The 20,852-nt window shown below is 38.5% G+C and overlaps 3 protein-coding genes, 1 long non-coding RNA gene and 1 other non-coding gene across 6 annotated transcripts; 2 read left to right on the forward strand and 3 right to left on the reverse strand.

Annotated features, from left to right (window-relative positions):
* The first annotated feature begins 3,902 nt into the window (after positions 1-3,902).
* DPE1 (disproportionating enzyme) lies at positions 3,903-9,147 on the forward strand. Its single transcript, XM_068476651.2, has 15 exons — positions 3,903-4,613; positions 4,884-4,972; positions 5,060-5,120; positions 5,980-6,058; positions 6,557-6,693; positions 6,808-6,966; positions 7,056-7,132; positions 7,218-7,357; positions 7,450-7,481; positions 7,571-7,645; positions 7,778-7,850; positions 7,969-8,057; positions 8,150-8,194; positions 8,318-8,470; positions 8,844-9,147. The coding sequence occupies exons 1-15, from the start codon at positions 4,152-4,154 to the stop codon at positions 8,946-8,948; spliced, it is 1,776 nt and encodes a 591-aa protein (XP_068332752.2). The 5' UTR covers positions 3,903-4,151; the 3' UTR covers positions 8,949-9,147.
* A 203-nt stretch (positions 9,148-9,350) lies between these two features.
* On the reverse strand, positions 9,351-12,989 carry LOC137737233 (uncharacterized). 2 transcript variants are annotated; one of them, XM_068476662.2, is made up of 10 exons: positions 12,506-12,989; positions 12,114-12,209; positions 11,835-11,909; positions 11,569-11,637; positions 10,917-10,993; positions 10,688-10,776; positions 10,461-10,590; positions 10,061-10,151; positions 9,896-9,961; positions 9,351-9,797 (listed from the first exon to the last, which is right to left on the reverse strand). In XM_068476662.2, the coding sequence occupies exons 1-10, from the start codon at positions 12,680-12,682 to the stop codon at positions 9,678-9,680; spliced, it is 990 nt and encodes a 329-aa protein (XP_068332763.2). In that variant the 5' UTR covers positions 12,683-12,989; the 3' UTR covers positions 9,351-9,677. The 2 variants fall into 2 exon arrangements, with proteins under 2 accessions (XP_068332763.2, XP_068332771.2); XM_068476670.2 differs by having other exon boundaries at positions 9,896-9,996; positions 12,506-12,733.
* On the reverse strand, positions 12,886-12,966 carry TRNAL-AAG (transfer RNA leucine (anticodon AAG)). The gene has a single exon. It is a non-coding gene; the product is annotated as a tRNA-Leu (tRNA).
* Positions 12,990-13,124: 135 nt separating the features above from the next.
* Positions 13,125-16,722, forward strand: SKIP6 (SKP1 interacting partner 6). Its single transcript, XM_068453521.2, has 2 exons — positions 13,125-14,274; positions 15,113-16,722. Exon 1 carries the CDS (start codon positions 13,125-13,127, stop codon positions 14,220-14,222), a length of 1,098 nt encoding a protein of 365 aa, XP_068309622.2. The 3' UTR covers positions 14,223-14,274; positions 15,113-16,722.
* A 317-nt stretch (positions 16,723-17,039) lies between these two features.
* LOC148690576 (uncharacterized) lies at positions 17,040-18,671 on the reverse strand. Its single transcript, XR_015956259.1, has 2 exons — positions 18,533-18,671; positions 17,040-17,208 (listed from the first exon to the last, which is right to left on the reverse strand). It is a non-coding gene; the product is annotated as an uncharacterized LOC148690576 (long non-coding RNA).
* Between the last annotated feature and the right edge of the window lie 2,181 nt (positions 18,672-20,852).

Consider the following 20,852-nt stretch of genomic DNA (forward strand, 5'->3'; position numbering starts at 1 on the left):
CCTAGCACCTAGTTGGCTAGGTGGGTTCTAGACGGGTTAGGCGGATTTAGGTAAATTACTTGTATATCTTGTAAATAAGTGCATATTGACACTTACAAAAAATTATAATTGAATGAAATTCATGGATAAGAATTTTTAGGTACATAATAAAAATGCATATGGTATGATCTTTAAAAAATAATAATAAAACATTACAAAAAAAAAAAAAAAAAAGAATGAAAAGTAATGGAAAAGAGTATAAAAGAAAATGTAATGAAAAGTAAAAAAAAATGGTGGGGACCATTTCAAAGAAAACGTTGCAACTATAGATAAAAGATGGTGGGACCATCTTAATTGAATTGTGCAAATCAGGTTAGGAACAATCTTCTTCTTTGCAGAGCCGACTCTGCAACAAAAAAAATTGCAGATTCCAGCATCTTCATATAAGCCCAATTAGTCTTCACCTAGCTCCGCCTAGCCCCGCCCAGACTTGCATATCTCCGTCTAGTCCCGCCTAATCCCGTCCAACGCCCGCCTAATCTACTCTCCGATTTTGTAGCCGATTAAGAGTTATGCAAGGCGGTTCGCTGCCTTCCAACGCCTAGGCCGATTTTTAGAACACTGTTTGAAACAAGCCAATTAACCCCTTGTCGTTAGATTTCGTCCACTATCCTGTCAAATTCAAGGGCAAATTAGATTTTTTATCATCAATACTTACATGTCACTTTTAACCATCAATAAAATTATGACATGGGGATCCATAATAATGTGTAATGACAATGTGAAATAGTCTGTTATGTAAATGTTTGGTTTCTTTATGTTTCATATTATGCTATAAGTTTTTGAATTATTCCGTATCCACGTGTTATTATTTTATTGGTGATTATAACTGACAAGTAAGCATTGATGATGAAAAGACTAATTTGCCCTTGAATTTGACAGATCAGTGGACGAAATCTACGGCGGGGTAATAGTTCAATGATATATTTCAACTGGGGTAATAGGTTATGCGTTTGTAAGGACTCCTTTTAAGGTCGTCATTAGAGATGCTGTAAATGTGTCTAATGTCTTCAAATTCTCTTTTTCTATCATGCAACGATTGTCGTCCTAATTAAATCTGCACATGTTGCAAATCTTGCATAGAGAGCAAGTGCAAAGCAGTCAGTGGCTTTAACTTGAGATTGAAGTAAAGCACGTAGGTAGATCCCGATGGTTTATTTTATTATCTACTAAGATCTTCATTCATGGAAGTCTTTTTAGTAATGATTTATTTTGATATAAACACACACTAATCAAGTATATTACAACAATATCACCGTCACAACTACCAATCCATCATCACCAGCTTTACTAGTCCTATTCAAGATAAATGGCACTCATAGACGTCATTTTGCCACGTCTATCAAATTATACAGCTCTAACCGATTTGGCGGTCTCTTGTGGTGGCGGCTAATATAGTGTTTGCGGTGTCATTCTCTAGACATTCTTGGTTCAAGTAGTCTTTTGCGGTGGTGGTCGTTTAGGAGTTTAAAATTAGGATTATTTGTTTTTTTGTGTGAAATATATCTCTAGATCAAGAAATTGATCGTTGAAAATTATGTATTCATATGGTACCTCTTGTGCTTGATTGTTTTAGTAATGAAACACTTTTATCGCTTTTGTAACATAAGTGTTTATTTTATTTCACATTAGTCATGACTTATTTGTATAGCACATGTGCATCGTTACAGTAGTGTCTCATGCCTATGATGTAAGTACAAGTGGAGAAAAACTAACACATATCCTTATTGACACCGGAGCACTATCTTATTTCTCACTTCTAACAAATTATACAACTCTAATTGGTGTTTATTTTATTTCACAAAAAGTCATGTATGACACGTCTACATCATTACGGTGGTGTTCTAAACTAATAATGTAAGAACATGTAAAAAAAAACTGATATTTTATAGGAAAATTAATGAAAAGGGTTTCAAAACTTTGAACCTTAACCAAAAGTCACCTAATAACTTTATTTAATGAAAAAAAAAAAAAAAACTTATTCAACCCAAAGCGCGTGCGCACACGAGCAGTGCGAAATCAAGCATCAACCAATTCAACAGAAAACCAATAGTGCAAAAGCAGCACACAAATTACTTTTTAAGTATTTCATCAGAAAAGAAAAGGTTCAGAGAGAGAAAGAGAAAGAGAGAGAGCGAGAGAAAGAGAGAGACTGTGAGGGTAGAAAAAAGAGAATGCCAACCAAATCCATTCAAACTGACATCAATACATGACTACCACCTAGCCCTACATGTGGAGTAGCCTCTCATCATCACCCCATTTTCAAATTATGGAATTCTTTATTAATTTTAACCCTAAGCAGCTAAAACCTAAAAATAAAAAATATTAGATTATGATCCTCAATGAAAGCACATTAGCTTTTCTGATCTTTCATTTATACTTTTGTTGTTAATTTTGTATTGAATAAATTAAAGGAAAGTCAAATAAATTGTTTGAAGAAATGTTAAAGAACAAATAGGAATGTGAAAATCATTATTCTAACTCTGTAAGAATATAAATATTATTGCTAGTGATTCATATGATAATGAGAAGAGAGCTTCAATGAACCTTTTAGTTTTCAGTTTATAAAATAGTCAATGTTCAGTTTAAAAAACAGGGATAGTGCCAGTGTTCGATTTTAAGAAATACTTTAGTTTACGAAATAGTGACAATACTAGTTTACAAAATAGTGATAATACTAGTATTTGGTTTAAGAAATAGTCGGTGCTTAGTTTACGAAATAGTGATAGTACTATTACTTGGTTTAATAAATAGTCTATTTAGTTTACGAAATAGTGATAGTTCTTAGGTTTAAGAAATAATTAGTGTTTAGTTTATAAGGTGTTCAGTTTAAAAAAAATAGCCAATGTTTAGTTTACGAAATAGTAATAGTACTAGCATTCAGTTTAAGAACAGTCAATAGTTTACAAAATAGCCAGTGTTCAGATTACGAAATAGTGATGGTATTAGTATTCCATTTAAGATATAGTCAATGTTTAGTTTAAGAAAATATTGTTCAGTTTAAGAAGAAGTCAATATTTAATTTAAGAAATAGTGTTCGGTTTAAGAAGTAGTCAATGTTCAGTTCGATTTAAGAAGTAGTGTTTAGTTTAAGAAGTAGTCAATGTTCTGTTTAAGAAATAATGACAGTTTTAGTGTTCATAAAAGCTAAATAATGAAAATTTTTCTTTATTTTTGATCTTGTAATATTATTACTTAGTTTGTGTTTAAAAAAAGTCAAAGAATAGTCAAATAAACAAATAAAAAAAAAATTGTTTATGGGGTGAGGTGGAATGAGAGAGAAGAGTGGGGAGAGGTGAAAAAAAAAAAGAGAGAAAAAGTTGATGTGAATGGATGAGGTGAAAGGAGAAGAAAAATTGATGGAAATATGTGAAAGAAGGAGAGAGAGAGAGAGAAGGATTAGAATTCTCTCACATTCTCTTTTCATCCACTCTTCTCACATTCTCTATTTTGTCTTTCTCTTTTTATAAAAAATTAATATAAGATGTTGACATGACTTAATCGTGACCATTCAATTAAGAGAGGAGGGAAAGGGAAAGAAAACAGAGGGGAAAATAATCCTACTCCAAGAGAGAAAGATGTTGAACGGTTGAGTGAGAAAAAGTATGTGTATGTGTATCTATGTGATGTGACACGCGGTCCTGCGCGTCAATATTTGTTGATTTTTTTTTTTTTTTTGGTTATTATGTAAAATTTTTGTCATTTTCAATAAAATTTGAACTCTTTTTATTTAAGTTTAAGCATTTTTTATTAAATAAAATTAGTAAATAGTTTTTGGTTAATTAAAAGTTTTGAAAAATCCTTTTAATTAAAATTCTCTATTTTTATATTATTAAAATAGAACGCCGATGACGGTTTGCCGTGTCATATAAATTGTTGTGCACGACTGACACTCGAGATTCATAGATCTGATATGCGGACCAATAACCAATACACATGACACTCGAGATTCATGCATTTTATTGGGCAGGAGACAACAATAAGACATAATATCTTCAGTGATGCCTAACGCCGATCATTGATTCCTCATCATCACCATCACCATCGACGTTTCCACAGTTCCTCTCTCTCTCTCTCTCTCTCTCTCGATTCTCTTGGAAGTCTGAAAACCAATGGCCTTGAAACTGAATAGCTCTCTCTCACTCCTCCCCTCCACTCTGTCTCCCAAGCTCTCCGCCAACTCCTCCTCCTCCTCCTGCTCAATTTCCACCTCCTCCCTCCTCTCCCCCACCCACTTCCAACCCAAAACCAGAATTATTCCATTCCTTCAGAACCCCTGCCCAATGAAATGCTCCGTCCTTTCTCCTCTTGCCGCCAAAGTCGGCGTCGGCGAGGACTGGCCCCTCGACTACGGCGACATGTTCCCCAAGGCCGATCCGAGCGAGCGCAGAAGAGCGGGCGTGCTGCTCCACCCGACGTCGCTCCGTGGACCCCACGGCATTGGCGATCTCGGAGAGGAGGCGTTTCGGTTCGTAGATTGGCTTCATGAGGGGGGTTGCTCCCTTTGGCAGGTGCTTCCGCTTGTCCCTCCTGGTCGCAAAGCCAACGAGGAGGGATCCCCTTACTCGGGTCAGGTAAAATGTTCAACCTAACAACCCAATTGCTCGCTCGGATTCATTTCATTTGTCTCATATGTGAAGAAATTGAATTGTGAGAAAAAAAAAAAAAAAAAAAAAAAGGCGATATTTGATGATTTGAAATTGCAAAGTTTATGTAATTAAAGGGCCGTTTGTTAACCATTTCATTTCATAGTTTTAGTTTTTTTTTGAAAAGTGAAAACAAAATGATTGCCAAACGGCCCCTTAAATTAAGTGAGCTTGATGGATGGGTGATGACTTTTTCAGGATGCAAATTGTGGTAACACTCTGTTGATATCTCTTGAGGAGCTTGTTAAGGATGGTTTGTTGACAAAGGAAGAGCTTCCAAAACCGATGTAAGCTTCCCCTCTCTCTCTCTCTCTCTCTCTCTCTCTCTCTTTCTCTCTAGGATGGTAGTGTGACACTGATTCAATTCAATGCAGTGATTCTGAGCGTGTGAACTACTCAACTGTTGCTGACATCAAGGATCCTCTAATAACTAAGGTAAACAATGTTGCTACTGCTAGAGTTTCTGCAATTCCGATACATGACTTTCATTTCAGACTGCCTAGTGAACACTTGTGATGTTGCACCGTGTGAAACGGATAGGGTTATTGTGTTTAAAGGTAAGCATCTGCCTGGATAACTAACTATGAAACTTGAAAAGCGGAGGAAACATATGGTTAACTTAGACTCTTCTGCTAAAATTAAGAACTAGTACTCTTGTTCGTGTCTTTGCCATTTGGTGCAACTACCAAGTGTTGTTTATCAAGATTATCACCAACATAATTCTTATGGAGTTTCTCGGGTTACCTTACTTGATTCTTCTTTTTTTCACGTTCGGGCTCTATGAAGGGCATTGAGCCAGTTGGATGCCTTTTCCACGAGGCTTTGATTGCCAAGAGGTTTCAATTTTCTCAATTTTAACATTGCATCAGTTTAAACCTTCTCTCTGTTTGACCATCAGTTTTGTTTTTAAATTGATGATGTGGCAACTGCGGAACCCATTGTTGTGCTGATGTGTGGAAGAAATTCATCCCCAGCCCTTTCTCATTCCAGCATGCCACCACCACTGGGCGAATTCTACCATGCAACCAGTTGTATATCCTCCTCTCTATCGACAAGTCAGTGTTAGTAATGTGGGTCCTTGCAGTTCCCACATCAACAAATTTACAGCATGCTTAACTGTTTATCAGACGAAATGTTTAAATTGGTGATGTAATTTAAAACCTCAGGGTGCAAATTGCTAAAGTTGAAATCTCGTGACCAATTTTAGAAAACACCCCCAGACCTTGGGGGAGAAAATGTAGTTTGATTCTGCTTGTATATCGAAAGAAAATTACTTAGTTGAGTGCTTTCTCAGGCTGCAGAGAGGCTTATTAGGAGTGAAGGTGAACTTAAAAGTCAGCTTGAAGATTTCCGTAATGACCCTGATATATCAAGTGAGATTTCCTTGTTTTGCACTAATAATTCTCTCCTACAATTAACCTGATATATCAAGTTGGATCTTTCATTTTGTGCACCAATATTCGTATCATTATCAATAGACGTGGTAAAATTACATTAAATTTAGTTCTTGTTCGATAATCTTCAGATCGGCATGATTCTAATTGTTCTGGGTTTTGTCATTTTGAATACAAGCACATGCTTAATACATGTACACATATATAAACACACGCAAAAGTACACACAGAAATACCACAGATGGAGTTGGGTTGCAACTAGCCTCTTTATATTACTTCAAGAAAGTATTAAAATTTTGGTTACCAACTTAGTGAAAAGCTATCCCGTCTTTCATTTTCTTGAACTTGGTATCTTGTGGTCCTTGGTGCAATTTACATGCACTAAGAAATTATGAATGCAGAACTAGGGTGCTATTCTGTGCTTGTGTGTAGATTTGTCCCTCTTTTAGTTGTGATTCTTGTTTTACAATTTTGTAGGTTGGCTCGAGGATGCGGCTTATTTTGCAGCAATTGACAGCAGTTTCAATGCTTTCAGTTGGTACGAGTGGCCTGAACCTTTAAAAAATCGCCATCTTGCAGCACTGGAAGAAATTTACCAGAGCAAACAGCATTTTGTGAGATCTGGGTGACTGACTATTACTTATTGATTAATAGTTTGCTATCGCATGTATACTTACTGTCAGGAACTCCATCATTGCCCATTTCCCCTCATGCTTTTGTTTGTGCAGATAAATGTCTTCATTGCCGAACAATTTTTGTTCCAAAGGCAATGGCAGAAAGTTCGCAAGTATGCACAGATGAAGGGAATTAGTATCATGGGAGACATGCCTATTTACGTAGGTTATCACAGTGCAGATGTTTGGGCCAATAAAAAACATTTTTTGCTGGTGAGTAATTTTTAGTGGGTAAAGGAACACGTTCATGCCACAACATGCTGTACCAGGTGTCATTTACTGATCATATATTAGTCTTGCAGAACAGAAATGGTTTTCCTCTTCAAGTTAGCGGCGTTCCCCCTGATGCTTTCAGTGAAACTGGTCAGCTATGGGACAGGTTTATACTACTCATACATAATCCTTCAATTTTGTTTTCGTCAGTGTGCTATTCTATATCACTGAGCTTAATGTTTGAATCAAAGCCCTCTATATGATTGGAAATCAATGGAGAAAGAAGGATTTTCATGGTGGATACGCCGCATACGAAGAGCACAAAATATATATGATGAATTCAGGATAGACCATTTTAGAGGACTTGCTGGTTTTTGGGCCGTTCCTTCTGGTGAGAAATTACCAAACATATTTCTGATTTTTGTTCTCGTCTCCTGTGACATATCGATGTTTTTATCACACTAATATATGGTGTGTGCACAGAAGCAAAAGTTGCAACGGTTGGACGATGGAAGGTTAGGTTCCCATATATTTTAATCTAGTTAAAACTCTGTTATTTATTATCACATTCAATCTGAAACTTTTATTATTTGAATGACGGTAGGCAGGACCTGGAAAATCCTTTTTTGACGCCATATCCAGAGCAGTTGGGAAGATTAACATAATAGCTGAAGACTTGGTATGTTTTAGTTGATTGTATACAAGTCATCCAAAAAGCCAAAAAAAAAAAAAAAAAAAAAAAACGTATAACTATAAGTGCAAAAACTTTGATTCTGCGAAGTTGTGATGTCATATCCAAAATGCATGACAGGGAGTTATCACTGAGGATGTAATTCAGCTAAGGAAATCCATCGGGGCGCCTGGAATGGCCGTCCTCCAGTTTGGTAATGAATTCTTTTCCAGTTGATTACACTATTGTATTTTATAATTAGCTTTGAGAAATAACTTTAAGCTTAGATGATTTGTTGTCATATCCTCCTCCTCTGCAAATGACCTATGTAGGTTTTGGAAGTGATGCTGCTAACCCTCATTTACCGCATAATCATGAGCCCAATCAAGTTGTTTACACCGGAACTCATGACAATGACACGGTAAAACATTGTAGTGGTTTTTCCAATCCCATATGATTCTGACATCTGATTATTCTTTTCCCTTTCTAATAGTTTATGTTATTGTATTACAGATTCGAGGTTGGTGGGATGTTTTGAAGCAAGAAGAGAAGTCCAATGTGGGGTTTTCTTTTCCTTTTTGTTGTTGAAACTTCTCCCTGGCATACAGAACTCTGCATTACATGTTGAACAAGATTTAGCTTCTTTTTCTTGTGCCTATAAAGTTTTATTTGTTATCACAGGTCCTGAAGTATCTTTCAATCACTGAAGAGGATGATATCTCATGGGAACTCATAAAGGCTGCATTATCTTCTGTGGCACGAACAGCAATCATACCTATGCAAGATATTCTTAGGTTGGGAAATTCTGCGAGGATGAACATTCCTGCTACTCAGGTAAATAAAAGTAAAAGTTCAGACATAGATGCACATAAATTTGTAACGGGCGCCTGGTTGGTAGAATGGTTAGGGGATGGAGATCAATGCAGGTGAGTGCAGACCAAATCAGATTATCGTCATGCTTGGAGTGCTCCCTGCCTTTGCTGTTTTATTGTCGGGACGTTTAGGCCAACTTATAAAGCCCGTGTTACTGGGACTCAGGGGGTCGGAGACAAGATGAAAACACTTATTAGGCTTTTCGTTTACTTCTATCTATACACTTTCCCCCCACCATTTTAATTTTTACCTCACATAACAGTTAGAATATTACGAATCTTTTCTTTCGAGCAGAAAGTTTAAGCATGTCAATGGTCTTTCTTTCTATGCGCAGTTTGGAAACTGGGGTTGGAGGATACCTAGTTCCACGAGCTTTGATAGCTTGGAGTCAGAAACTTTGCAACTGAGGGATATGTTGTCGATGTATGGGCGGCTGTAGATTATGGATGCTCATTTTATCTCTCATTCCCTCGGTTATGAACTAAGTCAGATGAATGAGTCGACTTTGTTGTATCAGAATAATCTATATACAGATATTAATCATGAAACAAATTATGTAACTTGAATAAAAATGTTTGAATCGTATAAATTGCAGTTGAATAAAATGGCATAGTAGGTGTTTTTTCCACCAAAATAAAGTGCCATCTCGATTTTTGTTTATTTCCTTGTTCTCGTCTTTTAGATCATTGAGGAGGAAGATCCTGCAACTGGTGGATTGCCCTGATAGTTAGAACTTCCTCTTCAAACCACTGCGTCCCAAGCTCAAACTTTTCCCTTTTTCTTAGGGTAAATTAGAAAAGAATCAGCAATTTAAACATTAACAAGCTGTATCACAGCAGGAAAGAGAAGACGCATTTCTCTAAATCTAAATCAACTGAGTTACAAGCCCCCAGCAATTTCAAATTACCACAGTATACAAAACATTTTCTGATCACCCGGACATTTAAGTCCCGTGTAAATGGAGGTGCAGGAATACAAAGGATACAATAATGATCTTTGTAGCCTTAGGGTTTACTTGATACAGATTTAATGAATATATCTTGTGATCCAGCAGGAAAAGATAACTCACAAATTTCATAGCTGCAAAATTAGAACGACGAGAGTACGAAAAAGATCAAGCAGTAGACGCATGTCGGATTTCATGACAGCAGCAGCAGAGCAGAATGAATCAAGCAGCTTTCTCAATTGCTTCAATGCATTCCAGGATAGTTGCCTTGTTTGACATTGCTGTTATTAAGGCCTCATGAATCACCTTATCATTTTTTAAGAGCGATCCGGCAAACAAAACCTGCAATACATCATACAGTTACCAGCATCATCACTACTATTTACTACTAGAAAAGCGTAATTTATTGTATGCAGGAGGTTTTATAATTATGAACTTACAGCCCATCTAGTAAGATTTTGCTGCTGATCTTTGCTGAGCTGCGGCTTGCTTCTGTTGATAAATCTCTGAACACGAGACATAAACAGGCAAGTCTTGGAAACTAAGGTCACATAAACATATTATCTTGAAAGATATCAATTAATTTTAGGGAAATGGTGGTTAACCTGTAGAGTGAAAAGATCAGCAGATTGACCGATCACTTTGTCATATTTCAGACCTTCTGCTGCAAGTCCAGCCATTGCTACCACCGCCAATCTAAAGTACCATCAAAATTTATGGATTTCACATGACATCTTTCGCAGAATTGAACTGCAATTATGTATTGGATTTGTTTTGATAAAGTTTATGTGAAGTGAAGACATTGTAACAGGTAAACCTTAATGCAAATGGACTGTTTGTGCATGAAAACGAACCAGTTTATAGGGAATGATTCGTTTAATGGATTTACAGAGGAAAGCTGTACTATTCTCAAACGAAACAAGAGCACATTTGTTGCAGTTTCACAAGTGGAATATTACTCAAGGAAAATGCTAAGTTCCAGACTTCCAGTAGCTATGCCCCTACCTGTCTAGTTCCTTTGCATCGAGCTGCCCACTGTATATCAGTTTCTCGAGCCTTTCGTCAGTAAGGTTGACATGCTCTTTCCCAATATCTAGAGAGTATCCCAGAATAGGAAGGCCCAGCAAATATGCAACTATTCAGAGAGAGAATTCGTAATCAGTAAGCAAATTGCCAAGAAAGCAACTAACAAAAACTTATGAAGTTTACAATATCTGGTGTTAATGAAGTACCTAAGAAATGAGCAGCTTCATGCCTAGCAATTCTCTCCTGATAGTCTGGGAAAAATGCTGAAAAGCCAGATATCGCAGCTTGAAGAAGCCTAAAGTGCAGTAGATACAGATAAATTTTTATGGAAGAAAATTCAATCTTGGTAATAACTCATAAATACTGCCAGACATAAATAAGTCATCGACGCATTAAAATTCAATTCCATACAAAAAATCTTACTCTTACTCTTACCCAGGGGCAGTGCTTCCCACACCTAAAACTACTAAAGAGATGCTCCCGACCAAGTATGGTACGAAAAACCCCCAATCCTACAACAACAACAGTATTGTGCAAGAGAAACCAAGATGGATGTCAGTAAAAAGCAGTCAATAAATACACGGCAATGGTGAAACAAAATCCATGTATTCAGTCTAAATCTTCTATTAAAATTGAAGTTGTGTTCATACGGAAGTTAATTTCTTTGTTTAGCGAAAATGTCGAGCAGCTATATAACCTGACCATCTATTCAATACATGCATAATACGTGATCAATTCACAACCAAGGAACTGAGATTTTGCCTTCCACTTTTACGGAACAAGCTACACTAGAGAGACAAGTAATATTCTGATGCAAGGGGCATTACAATGCGACCGTTAAGTTCAAAAACCATCACGAGATCAAAGAGGGAGGTTTGCAAAGACAACTTTCCCCTATTAATGTACAAGTAGCAAAATGCATGCTTTCACCTCAAACATAGAATGCTACAGAATTCCCTAAAAGAATCATTGCATAAGTATATATGTAGGAATGCGAAAACGTCTCCTAATTATTCCTATTGTTTAGATAGTTGATGTATAATTTATATATGGACTTACAGAGAAAAGGAGATATAATCAAATTTACCCCAGGAAGTTGGCCAGCAAGAAGACCTAAGAATCCCGTCGTCCCTACCACGGTGAATAGAAAGGCCGCCTGTACGTATGATGAACAATATTAACACTTCACAGAAAACTAGTCTGATACAAATCCCATATTTCATACAATTAATAAATTTTAGATTCAGGGAGAGACAGTGACAGAGAAGAAGACAATGTTTGCACAAAATACCATAAGGATAAGAAGCTGTGATGAAGGATGCAAGTATTGCATCCCGAACAAGTAATACTTACATCATTTCTGACACTGGGAACTGCAAGAGTTTCTGCATTTTTAATCCCAAGAGTTGTCAGCTCCCTAAGCGATGTCTGCACGGTCCAATGCATTCATAAACGTTGAATCCACTTGAAATTAGGAATTGAACTCGAAACAATTAGGTAAATAAGTAGTGTAGTATTTAAGATTCATGATTGAATACACTTTGAAAGGATGATCGTCATCAATTCAAGTATAGTAAATGTATGCATGGATTTGTAGAGGACTTGAACTTGACACTTGTGATGGAGACTGACCGTACGCCGCGAGACATAAGGCTGAGAACTCCATTTCTTGGCCCAACCAATTTCACTTAGCTGATCAAGTGCCTGTTTAACCGCACTGCTATCTTTCTGCAGCAAGAATATGCAGATACATTACATGCTTGTCAATCACATCCTTCCTACTTTAATTCGAATACTAATTATACGGGGCATGTATTCAACTCGTCGATTTTTCTTGGAGAAAAATAAGCACCCGACTTTAAACCAATTGACGATGTACTTTCCATGCACATTAATTAATTACTTAAGCCTATACAAATTCAATGAGTGATTTTAGCAATGGATAACCGTGTCCAATGGTGCAATTTTTAAGAGAAATTACTAACAGCATTGCAACAAAAACGAAATGGGAGAAGAAGAAGAACCTTTGCAATGGCGGATTGGAGGGTGTTGAGCTCGACACCAGAAGGAACAGCAGAGGAAGAAGCTCCGATTCGCAGTTGCCGGGGACGGTGAAAGTCGGAGGAGGAAGAGGAGGAGGCTACTAATAAACTGGAAGCGGAAGCAGCCTTTGCGGCCATGTCCAAGCAGCACCTCGCCATGCCTCTCTCTCTCTCTCTCTCTGTTGTTTACTTTGAGCGGATAAGGTTTGGCGCCAGGAGTTGAGTTAGCGTAGCAGTAGTGCCTTTCAGTTGCAATCTGCTGCAGACACAGTTCTCTTACTTTCTGTGCAACAGCCCGTGGCGAAGCTCCACGTCAGCTTACGTAATTACATGGAAAATAGAGAAAAAATAAAAAGGATTTTTGTTGACAGTGGGATTTGAACCCACGCCCTTTCGGACCAGAACCTTAATCTGGCGCCTTAGACCAACTCGGCCATATCAACCTAACACTTATTTCTTCGGTAGGGGAAACTTGGGTATATTCTTTTGAGACTGGAGAAGAAAATTCTTAGTTGAGAATTTTGTGTTGGGGAAGGTCTGATATCATCATCCAAAATCCAAATCTAATCAAATAAACCATCAGCTGACACAAAGCACAGCCATGTCCACCTCCACCTCCACCACCGCCGCTGCCGCCGCAACGGCACAACTGATCCCATCCCTCCCAGACGACGTCGCTTTGAACTGCATAGCCCGAGTCCCCCGCTGGTACCACCCGATTCTGTCGATAGTGTCGAGACCCATCCGCTCCCTCCTCTCATCCCCACTCTTCTTCACCACCCGCTCCCTCCTCAATTCGACCCAACATGTCCTCTACCTCACCCTCCGCTCACACCATAACCCCTCCGCCTGGTTCACACTCTACCAAAACCCCAACCCCACCGACCTCCCTCCTCTTCTCATCCCCGTTCCACCCATCCCCGCCCCATCACTCGGCGCCGCCTACGCCGTGCTGGGCTCCACCATCTACGTCCTCGGCGGCTCAGTCAACGACGTCCCCTCCTCCCACGTGTGGCTCCTCGACTGCCGCTTTCACACCTGGCAACCGGGTCCCCCTATGCGGGTGGCGCGTGAGTTCGCCGCCGCGGGTGTTGTGGACGGAAGGGTCTACGTCATCGGCGGCTGCCTTGTGGACTCGTGGGCGCGGACCGAGCACTGGGCGGAGGTTCTAGACCCAGAGAAGGGCCGCTGGGAGGCGGTGCCGAGTTCTGCAATTGAGGTCCGTGGCAAGTGGATGCACGCGAGCGCCGTGATCGGCGGCCGCGTGTATGCCATGGCAGACCGGGGTGGGGTAGTTTTCGATCCAAAAACTGGGGTTTGGGAAGGAGTTGAGAAAAGGCTTGATTTGGGGTGGAGAGGGAGGGCTTGTGTGGTCCATGGGATTCTGTATTGCTATGACTATTTGGGGAAAATCAGAGGGTTTGATGTGAAGAAGAGGGCTTGGAAGGAGCTCAAGGGTGTGGAGAAGGGGCTGCCCAAGTTTTTGTGCGGTGCTACGATGGCGAATGTGGGAGAGAAATTGGTTGTGTTGTGGGAAGGGAAGGGAAATGGCAAAGAAATTGATATTTGGTGTGCTGAAATTGAGTTGGAGGAAAAGGGAGATGATGGGGAGCTGTGGGGAAACATCGATTGGTCCCATAAGCTTCTTTCAGTTCCGAAAGGCTCTTCCATCGTCAACTGCTTGGCAGTTTCCTTGTGATGTTTGCTCGTTCATTCCATTGCATTGTATAATATGATTATAAGCTTTACTGGTAAGCTTTCTTCTGGATATTATGATCAATGATTTTTTATTTGATGCCAGAAAAGTTGATCATTTAAGTTTGCAATTGTAAATGACAATGAGATTATGAATGTCAACTCATCAAACTTTAAGCCAACCCGAAAATTTGATTTAGGGGTGTGTAATATATCTAAATGACTTGTATATTTATGCGAGCGCTATTCCTATATTGCAATTTCATAGTTCACTGAGCAGAGAAGCATATTATGCACATGCTAAGTTCATTGCAGCTAGAAATAAGTGAACTGGTGTGTTGGACACAGAAATAGAACTTAGAACCAATGGTTTTACTGCTTGGGTTATTATCTCACAATCTTCCCCAAGAAATCCAGCATAGGATTTTGGCAACCTCCCCCAACTCGACTGATTTCTGTCCTTGTTTGTTCCCGCCGTGAAATCATTCTTTTTATTAAAAAAAAAAAAAAAAGGGAATTGTTATTAGCACTCCAAAAATCTCAATTGGCACTCCAAACTTTCTATAATTAGAAAGAAAAATACACCTGTGAGGAGTGTAGAATGAGATTTTTGGAGTGCTAATAACAGTTCCCAAAAAAAAAATCATGCAATGATTTTGGGGAGGGGATTCTGGTTAAATCACACAATAAGCTAGTCATAAGTAAGTCTTGAACTCGCCGTCCATGAGAGTCGAACGTGGAACCTCTACTTACAAGTGAAGAAGAAAACCACTAGATTGTTGTGCTAGAGGCCCTCTGTTCAAGTTTATTATTGTACTTTTCTTATAATTGGTTGCCATACTGCGATGTTTTGTAGCTACATAATGCAGGTCTGTTTCCCCTCCTCACATGTAGGTCGCCAAAATTCTTTCTCAGCAAGGGAGCACCAAAGGAAACTTCATATTGATTCCCATTCTTCTCGCAGACAGCTTTTATGTATTGGGGAGGACTACTGCAAACTGCAAAGGTCCGAATAAAAGAACCTTTGAGTTAGGTCAGGTGACACACTCAACTGCTTCAGTGATTGGTAATGATTGAGTTTTAATATATCTCCCTGTATGCGCTACCCGTGTAATTCATTTTGATTTGTATATGGCATTATGTTGAATAAATAAGCAATACATAGGCAAGTGGTTCTACTTAAGGACAAGAAAAGCATTTTTACCCGTTGAGAAGATGATGATGAATTGCTAGACAACCATGCAATTGATGTTAAGTTATGATTTCTTTGTAGCTTTTTAGAGACTCAAGTACCTTTTATGTCATATGTAATCAATTGTTCAGTTCATAAATCATCTAATTTCTTTTTCTTTTATACAAAGCCATAATAGTAGTTTGGTTGATGCATTGCAAGGAAAATTTTAAAATCTCGATAAAATGTCGACGACTTTTCTATTGTATAGAGACGAGATCTTGATCATAGATTGAGAACATGTGCGTCGTAATCGATCTTTCAACTGTTGTGTACTTTACTGAGGACAGAGCTTCGCTCCTCAACATTGAGGATGAACTCCTGAAAAAGGCATTACATAGGCAATAAGTAAGCAATACATAGGCACTAGGTGCACAACATAGACCTCATATCGAAATTAGTATTTGCCTTGCATATGTCACCCAGGGCATTACACGGTGGCACAGGATTCCAAAACACATGAACTTAAAACATTTCTGGCAAGGTAATGAGTGAGTCTGTAAAAGTGTTGAAATTCGCCTTGATCCTCTATGTACCATTATCTGGGTATGGCTTTACTTCTGTGACTATGACTGCAACTGGAATGCACGTAGATTTTATATATGCAGGACTTTGCCAGTGATGTTTGCACATAAAAGGTGGCGGAGAGTGCATGCATAATGCTATTGCTCTGCGGCTATGCCAGGAAACTTGCAAAAGTTTTGTTTGTTTAGCACAGAGCTTAAAGCAAGACTAGAGAGGTATCAGAGGCAAGTGTGGAATGCAAATTACATTACATTGGTGGTATTTGGAAAGTTTAGATAAAAGGCGAGCATTTGAAGACAATGGGTCGAGGTCCTTGAGGATTTCTGCCCCTGGAAGAGTGTTACGCCACTGGGTGAAAAGAACCAGACAGATATTGCTAGTTTTACTCCCTTACTGCCTGCACTTACTACTCATCGGTCTCTTCTTCCTGATTTATTTTCTTCTTTCATACTTGCATTCTTTGTTCGGATGACACAAATCAATACATAGTGGATGATGCCTACAAATGTGAGAGAGAAAACTGTATCTCCTTAAAATTTTACTAATTAGTCTAGCTCAACTTGTGAAATTTTCTACTCACATGTCCCTGTACGGTCTTACACCTATTTTTTTCCATCAATGTGGCATAGATTCTTTTTCACTTTCTCAGTGCTTTCAAAGGCTGCAAGCTCAACTTGGATGATGAAATTATGATTTCTAGACATCTTTAAAGTTGTAATTTTTATATATGCTCATGTCTTATTCCAAATTTCAGATGCATTTGGTTAGTTTTATATATGCTGGTGTCTTATTCCAAAATTCAGATGCATTTGGTTAGTTTTACTAGTTAATTCTTACTGTATTTGTACCAGTTAATCTCAACTTTGAAGATGACACACCCTGATCCTGATGTCCGAAGGACAACAGGATGGCCATGTGCTGGCCAACACCCGAGGTGACGCAAGCCATTTTATGAATGCATATGTCGAGAACATATAAAACATGCATATAAATTTTGCGCATAACTACGCAATGTAATATTCAAATACAAACTTAACAAAATAATATAATAAGTTCAATTGCCAACAAAATAATAGTGATAATGCATAACATGTTCAGAGCAAATTACTAATTCAGAATACAAGCGGAATGTGTAACAGAAAGTGCTATTACAAGAATGTCCAAGCGGAAAGGACACAAAGTCATTGGTATGGGAATGCCTCATAGCTCGGATCATATGCCTCACTCCTAGGTCCTGAGGGGTGCAAAACAAAACATGAGCGGACTAAGTTGATATATAAGTAATACTAAAATAGTGATTCATCAATGTACTAACCCCCAAAGTTTATGAAAACTCAATAGTATAATAGGTTTTTCCGAAAACCCTAGCATGCCATAAAACTTCATAAAACATATATCATATATAGTGTGCTTAGTAGTGGTATCAAAATCGCCCGAAGGCCTTCATTAGCCCGTAGGCCCCTACGTCATCCAACCGAAGCCATATATATATATATATATATATATATATATATTCATTTGCCCATAGGCCCCTACATCACCCGACCAAAGCCATACATAGATATCATTCGCATGTAGGTCCCTACAGCACCCGACCGAAGCCATATATAGCACCAGACCAAAGCCATATATAGATATCATTCGCCCGTAAGCACATAATATGAGTAACCACTGAATAAGCACAATAAAAATATGAACATAATATTTCTAAAATATATGTAAATATCTCAACGAAGCTCAATAGCTCAAACATCATATCTTAAATCATTATTTGTGAATATCTCAATAAGCATAAATCCAGTGAAGCATGATATTTTATAAAGCATGAATTCAATTTTCTAATAATCGTTTCATAAAACGTATTCATAAAATCATGCTTTTCATGTATGCATTTCTAATAGTAAAATCATGCATTTTAGAACGAGTCCACTCACAGATACTCTGTAATCGAAGAGCCGTGCGAACTAGGGAGGATAGAAACGCCACTAACAAATGCACCTAAGCACATAAAGGGATCAATTAATAAAACTATACTAAAATGATTGAATTTTGGGAAACGGACATCATAAACGGATTCAGGACCTCAAAAAACTTAAGGGGGAACCTCAGGTACCTGCACGCTTTATGTTGGGTCACCAGAAAGTTGGTCGAAAAAATCGTCGACACTGTCCATGGCGGCGAAGCACAGTACCTCCGATGGAGGTGTGTGTGCTCCACGCGCTAGCCAAGATAAGCACCAATGCGCAGGCCTACGCGCTAACTGGAATCTGGGTTGGGCTTGGTTTTTGGGCTTGGGCCAAGGGTTTGGGTTTGGGCTTGGCTCAGTGGGCTAGGTCTCTGAGTTGGGCCGATAGCATGGCCCAAAGGTTTAGGCCAGGTAACAGTTGGGTTTGGATTTGGGTTTTAGGGTTATTAGGTCGTGTCGACCTGGTTTCAGGCCGTGGATCGACTGGTTTCTGGGCAAACTTTCAAACGCTCATAACTTCTTCAATACTCAACCAAATCAAGTGATACAAAAACAAAAGTTGTAGTTCTCAACGATATGAAGAGAATAGTACCTAGCACAATGGCCAACTCGCCATGGATTGGCCCAAAAACACCTCTAAAGTGGTAGTGCTTGTTGAAAAACTGGGGAAAACTCACTCTGAGCTATTTTAACGTTTAACAAGCTTAAACAACTTGCAGCAAGCCTTGATCCAACCTTAAAACACATCCCAAGGGTTTCTAGGAACTTGCCCATGTCAGAAAAGTCACAAAAGTCGTCGGAGTTTGTCAGGGGAGGGTGCACCGTGACTGTCACAGTGGAAGTATCGAGTTTGGCATGGGGTTTCGAGGTCCAACGTCCAAGCCTTGAGTCTTGGGGTTGTTGTTGTTGTGAGAGTGAACTCAAAGAGAAAGGAGAGGGAGATCGTAGAGAAAGGGCACGGGGAGAGTTAAAAGGGAAGGGAGAGAAAGTGAGGGGGAGAGAGGGAGATAAGAAAATATCCCAAAAAGGAAGGGGGAATCCGGATTGGGTAGAAGGATAAGGGGACAAGAATCCCAAGTGGGTCCCCCTTGGTTCGCACTTTACGAATGTATAAAACGAAACACAAATATTTGAAAATGTTCGATGGTTTGAACGTAAAATCTTCGTTATACATCCGATTTCAAATCCATTCGCGACTACGCGTTCATGACGACGAGTACAATACGAATAAATTAATTAACTTAAGACTACGCATTTCGACGAGATGGTCAACGAAAGTCAACTCAAGGGTACAATGGTGATTTCATAAATCCGATAGTACAAAATACGATAAATCAAGGACAGGGTTTCACAGAAGATCTTTGATGACAGGAGGTAATCTCATGTTATGCCTGACGATGTCACATTCCTTGGCGTCCTCACTGCGTGTAGCATCCTCACTGCAGGGAAGGTAGTTGAACGAAATGCTATAATTTGGGCCACAAAACTTGCTGCTTGCAGATTACATGGAGATACGTGAAAGGGACAACACGCGGCTGAGAAACTCATTTAGTTAGATCCACGGAATTCTTCAGTATATGTGCTGCTTTCTAATACACACGCTGCTGCATCAGCAAACTCATCGGTCAATGATGGTTACTTACTCAACTTCTCAGTGCAATGTCATGTCGGTGGACTTCACTTTTTCGATTGTTTGTGCGAATGCATATGTTAGACGGTGATTCTTGTATGGAAGGAAGCAGTGAATTTGAAGTTGTACGAGCTAGCTTCCGAGGAACATACGTAAGTTGGTTTCGCACACAACTGTTCTCAAGTATTTGTTTTGGTTGCTGTTTTTAATTTGAGAAATCGTTCAATCAGTGTCATTTATCTAAAACTCGGCACATTTCTTGCGCTCGCTTTACAACCGACACTAGAATTTGAGGCCTGCATCTAGAATTTTTTGCTTCCAAATGAAGAAGCAGATCGAAATCCACATTGTGAATGTGTCCTAAATCATTTATTTTTAGACTCCGTCCGAACCTTGATTCGTATACACAAGAATAATTGCTAGTACTCAAGAACCAGAATACAATCAATATCTTCAACATACTTTGCTCGACACAAGGGCACAGTATATAAAATGTTGCAAGCTAACGATCAAACTAACTTCCTAACAAATATTACACGTAGACCAATAAAACCATTTCACAAATGATGACGTGTCATGCGACGTGGCAAGAGCTTAATAGCATCCTAGCATTTAGCATTTGCAAAACCTCCACTTTTGAGTATCTTATTTAGGGTAAATTGCTAATTTAGTTATTGAATTATCACCTAAGTGAAAATTACGTTCCTAAACTTTTTTTTTTTTTAAAAAGCCAATCCTTAAATTATAAAAATCTGTCAAGTACATCCCTAATATTATATTCGAAGTTATTATATTCAATTTTCCGTTAATTTGTCACGTTACTTGTATGTGATACACGTTGGAGGGTAGATGATACTTTTACATAAAGAAATAGTGTATGAAGTTAACTTTAGAGAGTAAATTAAACGTTAGATTCACAACCTATATGAAATGTTAAGGGCTTATTGGCCAGAAAAGAATTGTATTACACTCTAAAGTATGTCACGTGACTTATGTTGATGAAAAATTGGATAAATTAACTTTGAATAGAATGGTATTACACTCTAAAGTAGGGATGAAATTAGAAATTCTTAATGAATTTAGGAACTTATTTTACTGAAAAAATAATTCAAAGACCTAATTTTCACTAACGTGATAGTTTAGGGATTAAATTGACACTTCACCCTATTATTTATTATGCTTATTGTTTTAAGTTGCTAGACAAGAATTTGGGGCTTTCTTCTATTTCTTTTTGTTTTTATGCTTTTGGTAGATTATCCGTCTAATACTCGCTACCATACCA

Source organism: Pyrus communis, chromosome 15 (genome assembly GCF_041283825.1).
Source record: "Pyrus communis isolate YQ-2024b chromosome 15, ASM4128382v1, whole genome shotgun sequence".
Classification (NCBI taxonomy): Eukaryota; Viridiplantae; Streptophyta; class Magnoliopsida; order Rosales; family Rosaceae; genus Pyrus; species Pyrus communis.

Coding starts and splice junctions, on each gene's coding strand:
- DPE1 (XM_068476651.2), top strand. CDS start 4,152: ATGGCCTTGAAACTGAATAGCTCTCTCTCACTCCTCCCCTCCACTCTG. Junction 8,058..8,149: donor GAACTCATGACAATGACACG/GTAAAACATTGT, acceptor ATTGTATTACAG/ATTCGAGGTTGGTGGGATGT. Junction 8,471..8,843: donor TGAACATTCCTGCTACTCAG/GTAAATAAAAGT, acceptor TTCTATGCGCAG/TTTGGAAACTGGGGTTGGAG.
- LOC137737233 (XM_068476662.2), bottom strand. CDS start 12,682: ATGGCGAGGTGCTGCTTGGACATGGCCGCAAAGGCTGCTTCCGCTTCC. Junction 11,638..11,834: donor TTCCCAGTGTCAGAAATGAT/GTAAGTATTACT, acceptor TCATACGTACAG/GCGGCCTTTCTATTCACCGT. Junction 10,777..10,916: donor GTGGGAAGCACTGCCCCTGG/GTAAGAGTAAGA, acceptor ACTGCACTTTAG/GCTTCTTCAAGCTGCGATAT.
- SKIP6 (XM_068453521.2), top strand. CDS start 13,125: ATGTCCACCTCCACCTCCACCACCGCCGCTGCCGCCGCAACGGCACAA.